This window comes from Apteryx mantelli, chromosome 15 (genome assembly GCF_036417845.1).
Source record: "Apteryx mantelli isolate bAptMan1 chromosome 15, bAptMan1.hap1, whole genome shotgun sequence".
In the NCBI taxonomy this organism is placed as follows: domain Eukaryota; kingdom Metazoa; phylum Chordata; class Aves; order Apterygiformes; family Apterygidae; genus Apteryx; species Apteryx mantelli.
In genome coordinates this window covers 21,457,068-21,468,377 of record NC_089992.1, presented here as the reverse complement: position 1 = coordinate 21,468,377, position 11,310 = coordinate 21,457,068, and the positions used below count along the sequence as shown (strand labels likewise).

Genomic DNA, 11,310 nt, shown 5'->3' with positions numbered 1-11,310 from the left:
ATATCGCCATGGTCTTGATTAAGCCACGTAAGGCAGTCGCTTCGTTGCCCCGGGCCCTCGATGGAGCTGTGTTCTCCTTGCAGGGCGGCTCCGCTTGGCTGCTGGAACGAAGCACAGCTGAGGAAGCAAGCGAGGCCGGCGTGTGTCTGGGGGTACTGGCCCTCTCGGTTTCGGGGGTAAAGAGGTAGTTTGGATTGTTCTGACTGCTGTTGAAATTGGGACGAGGTGTGTTCTAGATGTTACCCCAAAAGGGGGGGGGGGGGAGATGCCTTGTCCCGCGGCGGTGCCTCCGCGGGCGCGGGGCAGCAGTGCGGGGCAGCAGTGCGGGGCAGCCGGGGCCGCGAGGGGGCGCGGAGCGGGGCGGAGCGGCGGCCCCTCCCCGCGCACGCCCGGGCCGGGCCGGGCGGCGGCGGCGGCGGGGGGCGGGCGGCGGCGAGCAGCGCCTGGGGCCGCCGCCGCCTCCAGCCGGCGCGGCAGCGCCCCGGGAGCCCGCGGAGCCGGCGGTGAGTGGCGGCGGCGGCGGCGGCGGGGCCGTGCGGGGCCCCCTGCGCGACGCCCGCTCCCCGCGCGCTCCCCGCCTTTCCTCGCCGCTTCGCTTCGCGGCCGGCGCCCGTGGCGGTGGCCCGGGCTGCGGGGCCGCCGCGCCGCCAGCCGGCGGGAGGGAGGGAGGGAGGGAGGGAAGGGCGGCCGCAGCCGCCGGGGTCGGGGCCGGGGCCGGCGGGTGTTTGGACACCTGCGCCGTGCGGAGGGGCCTCGGGCCGGCGGCAGCCGAGACCGCAGGTGCGACGCGCGGCGGCGGCGAGCGAGGGGCGCGGGGCGGGGGGGGGGGCTGGGCGCCGACCCGCTGCTGAGGCGCCAGCGAGCTTCCAGCGATCCGCCCGTGCAGAGCCCCGCGGATCCAGCGAGCTTCCAGCTTCCAGCGATCCGCCCGTGCAGAGCCCCGCGGATGCCCGGCGGCGGGCGGCGGTGCTGCTCGTCGCGGCGGTGAGCGGCGGAGGCTCCTCGGGACGGGCTGGCGGCGGCCGCGCCGGGGCTTCGGGCCCCCCCGGCGCCCAGCTCGGGCCCGAGCACGCGGCAGCCGCGGCGGTTGCGGCGGGGGCGGCCGGCAGCGAGCTGCCCCCGGGGCCGGAGCCGCCGGCGGGGCCGGTGCGGCTGGTGCGGCTCGGGCGCGGGGTGGTCGCTGCGGGGCTAAACCGGGTTCCCGAGGGGTCCGGTGTGTTTGGTGCCGCTTACGGACGGCCAGGTAACAGCTGCCTCGGTCTGCTGACAGAAGAACCTTTAACCTGCTGTCGTCTTCTGACAGGAAAAATCTCATGTGAAAATAAGGTTTTGCTAGAATTAATATAGCTTTTTAACTGTGCTTTGGGTTTTTTGTTTTTTTGGGTTTTTTTTGCAAGCAGAGGGTAAAAACTACTTGCTTTTTTGCTGTTGGAATTGTTAGTCTTTTCTAGGATCAAAAATAAAAGAAGAGGAAAAGATCAGTGGGGATGAGAAGGGCAAAAGGGCACGTTAATGCTTGTAAGTTCCCCCTAGCTTTAGGCTAAAGCACTAGAAGTAGAAGGCAAAGTTGTTTCAATTTGTTTCCTTTTCTTTCAAATGATTAATCTGAAACGGGCAAGATTTGATTCCAAGTTGTAGCTGTTTTTCTATATTAAAAAGCAGTCCATAAGGGAAGTTATATCACTTTGGTCAGTTCTGAGGTGCGTTTTGCTTTTTGCTTTAGTATAGCTATTGCTTTGTACCATAAAAGCATGCCCAAGGGAATGCTGCTGAGTCTGGCAGAGTTCAGCGATTCATCTCGCGTCAGGTTTACTTGGGAAAGTCAGATTATTCAGCTGTTACCTCAGTCACTTGAAACTGGTTGGCCAAACAGCTAGAGAAGATACACTAAGGAAAAAATACCCAGAGCTGGTGACAAGGTAAACGATCCAACAGTTTTGTTCACAACTCTAATTTCTATAATCCTTGTGTCATTCAGTGGTGGGTGGACGTTTATCATGGATTCAACGTGTGCAGACTGGTTATTGCTCATCAAGTAATTTGATGATGACAGACTAATAACTACATAGGGAAACCTTTTCTAAAAGAGAGAAATCTTAACTTTCTTCCTTCTGCTCCCTTTAGGGTGGATTCTGTCACCCTCTTCCAAAGAGTGGATTTCTTAGATTAATTTTCTTTCCACACGGCACAAGCTGCGCTGGGAAAGGCACTTCTGTAATGGAATAAGAACGCTTACATCTGGGGTTTGTACTGCTATAAATATGTCTGTTTAAATTCATGCCTTAAATCACACTGGGAAATACAGATTTCTTAGGGCAGATAAGGTCTGATTTATGGTATGATAAAATTTAGGAACATGAAGTGATTAGGCAGGAAATGTTTCTAGTGCCTAAAACTGGAATCTGGGAGTTCAGTGATCAGTTTCTGGTTTTGCTACAGCTTCGTCACTTGGCTGTAGGTAAATCATTTGCATGAGATTAGTGATACTTTGCCACCTCAGGATCTTTGGGATGTTAGGTAAAGGGGATTCGGATATGGGAGCCAAAAGATGGAACTATACTGTGAAGTAGCTTTATGAAAACAGTAAGTAGCACGAATAAGATCAGTATGAATATGCTGACCTTCATATTAAAATACTCAACACTAGGAATCCTAGAGCAAAGAGACTGAGATAGAAGAGATGGTCCCACTTGGGGTGTTTTTTGAGAGAACTCAGAGGGTTACGTCCTCTCCCAAGCTTGCTATGGGGCCCTGGTAGCTGTTGAGGAAGCTGTGTAACTTCTAGCTTGCTGTAAAAGCCTTTCTAATATCAATAACTATTTTGATTTTAAAGTTCTAGTCTGATCCAACAGTCGCTGAAGCTGATTCCCCCTATCTTCCTGCTTTAATGATTTCTGGTGCAGACCTTATGTGATTGGAGTGGTCCTAAATCATTGTATTGGAATACTGTTTGGTTACATGCCCCAGAAGTGTTAACATAAAAACGGTGTATCAAAAAAATAAAGTTGATCGTTACTATTTTCTCAGATCATGAATATGCAGCTTGTTTTTCTGAATGAGTCAAATCTCTAATTCAGTCTGCTTTCACTGATCAGCTTAGGGAAATCGTCATCTGATTAAAGAAAAAAAATTAAAGCTCTCATTCTTCCTTTGATATAATTATGTTTTGGAATAACTGTGCTCCGTACTTGCAAATGGAGTCCAACAAAAACATTGCAGTTCAAATCTTTCAAAGTGAAGTAATTTTGGTTTCCTAAGACCAGTATATAATATCTGGGGAGCATTGTGTTTATGTCTGTGAACGGCATTTTCATTTCAGTTGAATTTTAACAGTGTGAAGGTCATCTTTTATTATCTTATCCCCTTATGCTGTGTATTTGCTAATGACAATTGTCTTGGATCATCAAGTATGTGATCTATTTTGGGCATCTGCTACAGTGGCTGCTGGGTGACAGCCAGGAAGAAATATCTGCAGAAGTAACGAGAGTGGAAGGCAGTATAAGATAACATGGAGTGACAGACACGGGAAACACCAGCACAGCAGAGGTATGACTGGAGGGTCTGAACGCTTTGGAGCAGTTTGTGTTTTGTCTTCAAAAGCAAGGCTCTAGGCTTAGATTGCCTGAACGGCTCCTCAGTGTCGTGGGTAGGCTTTCTCATTAGACTTTTGTGGACAAAGTGTTAAAAGATCAGCAAAAGGTCTTGGGGGGGCGAGTCTGGTTATTTTTGAGAAAATATTGCGTGGATTCTATGAATCTGCAGAAATAGGCATGTTCTTTGGAGGATGCTGGGAGATGAGTAGACTTGTCAATGCAGCGCAAACTGGCTGTATTCCCAGAGATCTTGGGCGGGTTCCCCATTCTCAAATTGTTTTTTAACTTGCCCCTCTGAATGACAATCTCCTTCTCTCTTAGGACAATGGTTTTGTTAGGTGTGTTTGCATTAATGTTATTTATAGCCATGTACCTTGAATTCTGATGAAGGGAGTAGTCAGTTTGAGGGAATTATAGTCTTTGGGCAAGTCTCAGCAGTGTCTCTTAATGTGTGGGCATTTTCCCTTTATTTGACTTTTACGTGGGCTCCGAGCTTAATTTTTCAAATCAGCATGAGCGCAAGGTTTTGGGCTTTCAGAAAGGCTTGGCATTGTCCTTAGTTTGCTTTTTCTGAAGACTGCAGGTGTTGAGCTAGGTCTGCACCAACACTTTGGAAAATCCTGCTCTGAACAACTGCAAACAAAATTATATCAATTTAGTACAGTGCCAGAAGCTCAGAGATGTCCTAATTCTTGTAAATGTTACTAAAGCATTTATTGCCAGTAGTTGCAAGCCCTGACCAGAGCTGGTCAGTGAGCTTTTTTTGAGGTTATGAAAGATTGATTGAGGGATACAACAATTTGCTTACAAAGCAGAGTTTGAGTTGTTTATTTTCATTGAGAGGAAAAGAGACATTTTTATCCCAGGTATGAATATGGCTCGGGGAAGGGGAAATAATGAACAAAGTAGCTGAACAGTTACCAGCTCCATCTTGCAAAACTCTGAAAATATGGGAAAAGTAAGGATCATCTAGAACATATCTGGCAAAGCATGGAGATGTAAATTGGAAGGGACAAAAACCACTGTCATGTGTCTAGTCCAGCCTCAACAATGCGAGCGTTTGTTCCTACAGTGTGCTCTTATACTGCTACGGTTAGTCCAGTCTTGAACGTCACAACCTGTGCAGTTTCCATCTTTTTCCTTAGAAAGCTGGATGAGAGAGATCATGGTTAGAACACAGTCAAAGGAGGGACAGGGAAACAAATTTGTCTCCATTGCAAAGTTTCGAGCCTGGGATTTGGACAGATTTGTTCATGAAAATGCAATAGGCCCTTTGCTAAAGCCTCACAGAGCCTTTAACAGAACCATCACGTCCGGCCAGGCAGCTGCTGTGGAGACCTCAGGTGAGGACTGGGTAGATGCCACTGAAGGCCTGAAGGCTCCTACTAGAGGCATGTTGTACCTACCTCTCCTCGGTGAGGTGACTGGAAGTGTCTGTCATGCACTGAAAATGGTAACTTCTCCTGACGTGTGACAGGAATAGATATATTTTAGTCATATGATGTGACGTGATGACATGCATCTGTCACAGCAGGCATCCTATCCCATGAGAGGTGTACAGGTGCACACCCTTCATGTAGGAGGGGACACGGTTTTGGATGTATAGCTCAAATACTTCCCATCATCTGACAGGAGTGGGGCTCTGGGTCCCTTGGGGAGGAAGAGGGCTTGCCAGAATGATTCGTCTGCCCTGTACCTTTCCCGTCTTGAGAGGAGTGCAGCGTGTGGGCTGGATCTGCATCATGGACCAGAAGCTCCCCATCTTATAAGTACGTCACAAAGGGAAATGAATGGTCCAAAGTCCCTCTTATCTGCTTGTGCTTTGGAAATGGCAATCCAAAAGGATGCGCTGCAAAGAGATGTTAAGTGTATGGTGAGAGCCATAACTAAATGACACTAAATTAGGTCACTAGAAGATGGAAGCAGGCACTGCTTTTCATCTTGTATTGCATAACTGGTGTTGAATGCTTAACAGAGGGACATTTGATTTTTTTTGTTGATACCGCTTCACTCATTGCTACTGCTTTTTGAAAGAATGAATGTTATTTCCAACTTGTACCGGACTGAGTGCTGATGCAGTAGACTTTCAGCTTGAGATGAGGTAGTCCAATCATTTTTGTCCCAATGTGTAGGTTTTGCTAACACAGGCTGTTCAAAAATTGTATATAGAAGAGCTAGGAAACTGTTTATCTTTCTTTGCAGCAATGGAAGGAACATATTTGGAAAGAAGTTGCATTGATAGGCAACATGTGTCTCCCATGTGTTAGAAGCCAATGATTTTAAAAAAAAAAGGGGGGGGGAAGGAGGAAAATAAATCAGCAAGTCTGTTTTCTGAAGTGAGTACAATGACAAAAGCAGGGTGCATTTTGACAAGTCAATTAGATTTGTACAATTTATTTGCTGCTTATGGTTTATGGTTATGTTAGAGAATGGAAAAATCTTTAAAAGTACATGAATTTCAACTTGGCAGAAGCCCCGCAATTGCTCTTTGGTACTTCATCCTGTTTTATAAGAAGTCTGGTGATTTATCAAAAGAACTGGATCTTCTTGCGACGTTTAAATTGAGCTTGTTTCTAAAGGATCAAAATAGAGCTTTGTTTGCTAGTAAAATATACTTCCCCGGTGTGTCAAAGTCAGAAGTCGAAGGCTGCTATTTAAAAACTTGCAGGAGCTCTCTAGAGATACAGAATTTGGAAATCTCCAGTGTCTGCAGCAAGCGGCCGTTGGGACTGAGATTCATAAGGAAATAAGCATCACACTGAGAAATGTGGAAATGCTGCTTGTAGCCCTGAGGTACATGGTGCATGGGAGTAACTATATGGCTCAATGTAGTTAGGTTTTATTATGGTGTTAGAGGCCTTATAGCTACTTAACTTTACACATTCTGATCTACAGGAGTGGCTGTTGTTTGGGCCACTGGGGATAATTCTAGTGTGTATCCGCACAGGAAACGCCAAACGTGTTGCAAACTGGTCGGCAGGTTATTGTGTTAAAATGCACTCTGTCAGCATAACGCATGTTGCTGTGTGGGTGTATCTCAATGAATAATGTCTCTGATTAGTTTCTGGACCAGCTGCCCAAAACTGGAAGAAAATATTGAGTGGAAAACTGAGTTGATGATCATTGGTATAGGGGGTGTTACACTTGGGCATAAATTAAAAAAAAAATCGTTTTTTCATGTAACTCAGCTCATATTTCAGTCCTGAATTTTTCTGCCACAATGGCAGTCTCTAAAAGGAGTTTCATCCACTGGATTTTGCTAGATGGTCCTCATTGAAGGAGTCTTCATTTCCATTATGTCTTCTGTCAGCAGTCTAAATCTGGGACCAGGCTGCTGTTATTCCTGACAGTTTCTTCCTTTCTATATCACTGTAGTATATGAGTATTCAGGAAGCACAGTACATGTGAGAACAAGTGTATGTCATGGTGAATTCTTTCTCAGTCTCTCTCTGCCTCATCATTTTGGGAGCCAGGAATGATCCTTGCTGCCAGAGCGTCTCTAGGATTGAATCCACTGACTCTGGTAGGAAAAGCAAGTTCTCTCTCCCTTTCCCCAGCCACCTCATTCTCTGTTTTGCAAATCTTGTGAGGCTCTCCATTTTATAGGATAACCTGCTTTGTGGAGAAAGCACTCTTCAAGACGCATTCAGTTGGTGGTGGTCACTATGGACCAGTGTAAGACGCTCCCTGATTCCAAAACGCACCCAAATGAGGCTTGTCCCTCCATACCTCACGGACTTCATCACCTTCAATGATTATGCTCAGAAAGCAAATGTCACCATTAAACAGAGTAATACGTGCAATAAATAAATGCTGCTGCTGTTTTTCTCATCTGAAATGTCTAGAGGTGATGAAAGATGTTGCACTGAAAACCCTGGAGATAGCATCTCAATGCTTTTTTTGCAGCAGTAGTCCAAGCTTCCTTTTGCAGTCTCACCACTGTGTTTCATAAACAGAGCCTGAAGTGAGAAAGAGGAAGTTCTGCATTGTGGTCTTCTGGCTTCTTGGTCTGCCTGCTGACGCTCTGATGAAGCAGTCTGTAATGCTGATTCTCATGGTAGCTCTCTTTTTGGTGTAGTGCAGATGCTTTAGGTTCCCAAGCCTCTGTTAAACCGTATGCCTTACTTTTAGGCTTAAAGGTATATTCTGCGCTTCTGGTTAATTATGTGCCCAGGTGCTTTGGTGAGGAGCAAGAGCCCTCTGCAGTTAGAGGCACACGCCTTTTTCCAGATTTCGACCATCGCTGTTCAGCTGAGACTACTGAATTAACTCCATATCTGCTTTGGTCAGTGGTAGCTTTGGCCATGAATGAGCTGCAATGGAGCCAAAGTGATTACATCAGAAACGTTTTACTGATTCTTTGTCTGTTGGAAGGTCATGACGAGTGTCATTCTTTCTTACTATTCTAGTTGCATCATCTTTGTGCATCAATGAAGAGTCCAAATATGGCTTTGTTCAAGCAACAGAAGGTGGAGGACGTTTACGAAATTGGGGAAGAGCTAGGAAGGTAAGTTTGTATAGATGACACCAGCACTGTTCTAAAAGCTGACATGTGTAGGAGTGTTTGCAGCATCTTATAACAATGACTTGATCTCTGCTCTGCATTATAACCAAAATTAATATAAAACAATAGAAACACATTGCTTTACAGAAAATGCATTTTCAAATTGTTGTTTAGGTTAACTGTAGTAACTATTTTTCCTGATTCCCATCTTACAACTGGGACAACAAAAGGTATGTTTATGTGGTCTTTTGTAGATAGAAGTCAGCTGTGTCTGTGCTTTATACTGAGTTCTCCTGTCTGTTCTCTGAAGCAGCTAGGAAGCAGGAAGCCGTGGTACTGTGGCCATGATCATAGACACGGCTCTTTGATTAGGCTTGGTTTTTTTGAACAGTTCTGCCCGGCCTCTTGGAGCATGGACATGTTCATATCTGCCTGCAAAACACTGTGTATGTATTCCTGAAAAGATTCACAGATCAAAATTTCAGCTGCACTGGTTAATGCCTGTGTATAGCTTTTAATCCATAAAGACTTACCTACAAATATTAATTCTATTTGAAGTTAGTGGGCTATTACCATGCTTAACCATAAGCACCTGCTTAAGCACTCTGCTGGGTTGATGGTCTGGATAAGGCTGGGCTCCTCCAGTCGCTTAGCAGCACACAGTGCTCTGAACGGGGATAGACTGTTCCCATTTACTGTTCAATCCTCCAATGATTTTCTTTTTAATATGCAAATAGCTAAATTAGGGCTATACACGTGCTGGCTTCTTGCCAAACATCTGGCAGTTGGTTCTGATAAATGGCTGTATATGTGCAATTACCCTTTTTCAAGGGCTGATAATTTAGTTACATTAAAACGCTTCAGTTGAAGCTGTTTCCCTGCCAAATCTTCTTTTTCACCCCCAGCTATTTCATCACTAGAATTGTCAAGACTGTTTCTTTATAAGGGGGGTGTTTATATATTTTTTTTCATTCTTTTCACTCTCAGGAAGGCCTCAGTTGTTAAATTTTCTGTAACTGGTTACTTTCTGGTAATGACTGGTCCTGAGAATATCAGCCTGAAAGTGAAAATCTGACAACAGTGAGCACTAAAGAAATGCTGTGTGTGTGTATGTGGGGGTAGAGGAGGGAAGCTGTGTGAATGAAAATACCAAGACTGTAGCCATTGGTGTTATTGAGCCCAAATGTTACATCTAGTTCTCCAGAACAGGAAAAAAAAAGTGTACTTTTCTTTTTAATCTGGGAGGCTCTAGTATGTTCTGTAACTGTCAAATTGCTAAAATGAGAAACTGTAAAGTGAACAGTGTGTTTTTGCTTTGGTTCCTGAACTGGATTTGGAAATCCAGTGTCTTTTGAGATGATGAGCCCCTCTGTCCTCTGCAAGCTGATGGCTGAAGGGAGCTGGACCAAGCTGAGGAAGTCTGGCCCTTGCTGTTTGAATCTGACTGAGGGGCCTCAGGCTGGTAAAGGCTCGCAGGGTCGCAGCAGCCCTCCTCCTGTCCTGGCTGCCTGTCGTAAGAACAGTGGTGTCAGAGAGCGCGGCTGGTCCCGAGCGTTGTGTGGTGGGGCTGCTGCTGCCTGTACCAAATTTGATGGTCCGATGGGCTGGGCTTAGAGGCGGAAGGTCTAGGAAAGATGATCTGAAGGTGTCTAGCAGTTCCATGGAAGAGGCAGTTACCTGGGCTCTGAGAGAGGTTCTTGAGAGCAAATTGCAGAAGTTTCCTTGGGAAGATGAAGAACCAGAGAGGAGCTTGTCTGTGAGCATTCAAGTGCTGGAAGAAATTAAATCTAGGGAGACACCAGCAGAATGCTTTGCCTATGGATGTCTTCTAGGCCACGGAGTTGTAATCGTAGTGCTATAGGGGTCTGGGAGCCAGAGGATCAGCGAAGAGGCAAGTTGAAAGCCGGAAAGGAGAGAGGTAGCCCAGGGGAACGACTAGATGGCTTGTCTGCAAACCAGGCTTGGAGAAAGACGAGGCCATTCTCAGGGGCAGAATCCGGAGCTGACTTGCTGGTGAAATGGACTGAAGAAAAAGTACTGAACTGTCAGATGGTTCTGGAGCTGGGATAGCTGCAGCGATGTATTGTGCTTGGGCTTTTAAGGATTAACAAAATAGATATTGTGTTTAGACTACTGTTTTGCAGTATGAATGAATAAAACCTCAGACTGGATTACGCCACAAAAGCTTTTGGTAGATTCCCTGAGGGTATGACGAAGGAGAGAGAAAAGCACCACCTAAGGTGGAAGCGAGGGGTAGCCTGGGTTACGTTTACATCTGCAAGCTTGTGTTGGCCAACAGCAGAGCAAGGTTAGAAGCAATCTGAAGGCTGCCTGTTTTTTCTAGACTCGAGGGGTGGTTCAGTGCTCTTGATGGGCAGATATGCAGGAGGAAAGATTATACTGTGAGAAATGAGTGAAATCAAGTGAGTAAAGGTCTATCACTTTGGTGTATAGAAATTCTTTGCCTTCTGCTCGGTAGTGCTGTGATTGTCAGCTAACCTCATGCGATACACCCAGATGTGGAATCTGAAAATGCAGCCTTTCTAAATGGGCATATTCTCAGCATAAAAGGCATTTCTGAGCAGTCAGAAAAAGGAATAGGTGTATGCATGAGCACGTACTATCCTCGCATGACAAAGGGATATTAAATGCCACTACAAAATCATATTCTAGTTCCCAACATTTTACATATAACACTTTTCTTAGATGTGAAATCCAAGTCTATTTTATTACTGAGATCTGTAGGCAAAACTGTTGCCTGAAGGAAGTAGGTAAATTGTGAGGCCCCTGCTGCTTGTTACATTTTTTTCAAGAAAGTCGCTGTAATTATTATTTGTCAGAAGAGGACAGCAAGATTGGAATAGCTCCCTTGTTCTGAACACATTTGGGTTATATACTTTATAGATGCCCATGTGCATAATGTCATACTGTCTGTCTTTGCCAGCTTTATTTTCACTTTCGGATTTTGTGAGGAGCTTTGCAGACCTCTTTTCTTCAACTGTGTGTTAAATGTGTAGTTTGAGGTGATCATGTCTCTGTATCTCTGAGCAGTAACTACTGCTTTAAGGCCTGTGACAAATGATTGCTTGCTCTGTTGGAAGCAGCATTACACACTGGACGGGTTGTGGCGACTTGAACACAAGAAATTTTTCAAGTGCTGACTGATGCCCTTGAAGCCTGTAGGTGCCTTTCATTACTTTCAGTATGTTTTCA

The 11,310-nt window shown here is 45.9% G+C and overlaps 1 protein-coding gene across 2 annotated transcripts in view; it reads left to right on the top strand.

Moving 5' to 3' along the window:
- The first annotated feature begins 423 nt into the window (after positions 1-423).
- Positions 424-11,310, top strand: part of DAPK2 (death associated protein kinase 2) — a 57,545-nt gene continuing 46,658 nt past the window's right edge. For both annotated transcript variants that reach the window (XM_067305272.1, XM_067305271.1), the window contains exons 1-2: positions 424-503; positions 8,003-8,100. In XM_067305272.1, coding sequence (XP_067161373.1) covers positions 8,024-8,100 — 77 coding nt within the window. In that variant the 5' untranslated portion in view covers positions 424-503; positions 8,003-8,023. The remainder of the gene's footprint in view (positions 504-8,002; positions 8,101-11,310) is intronic.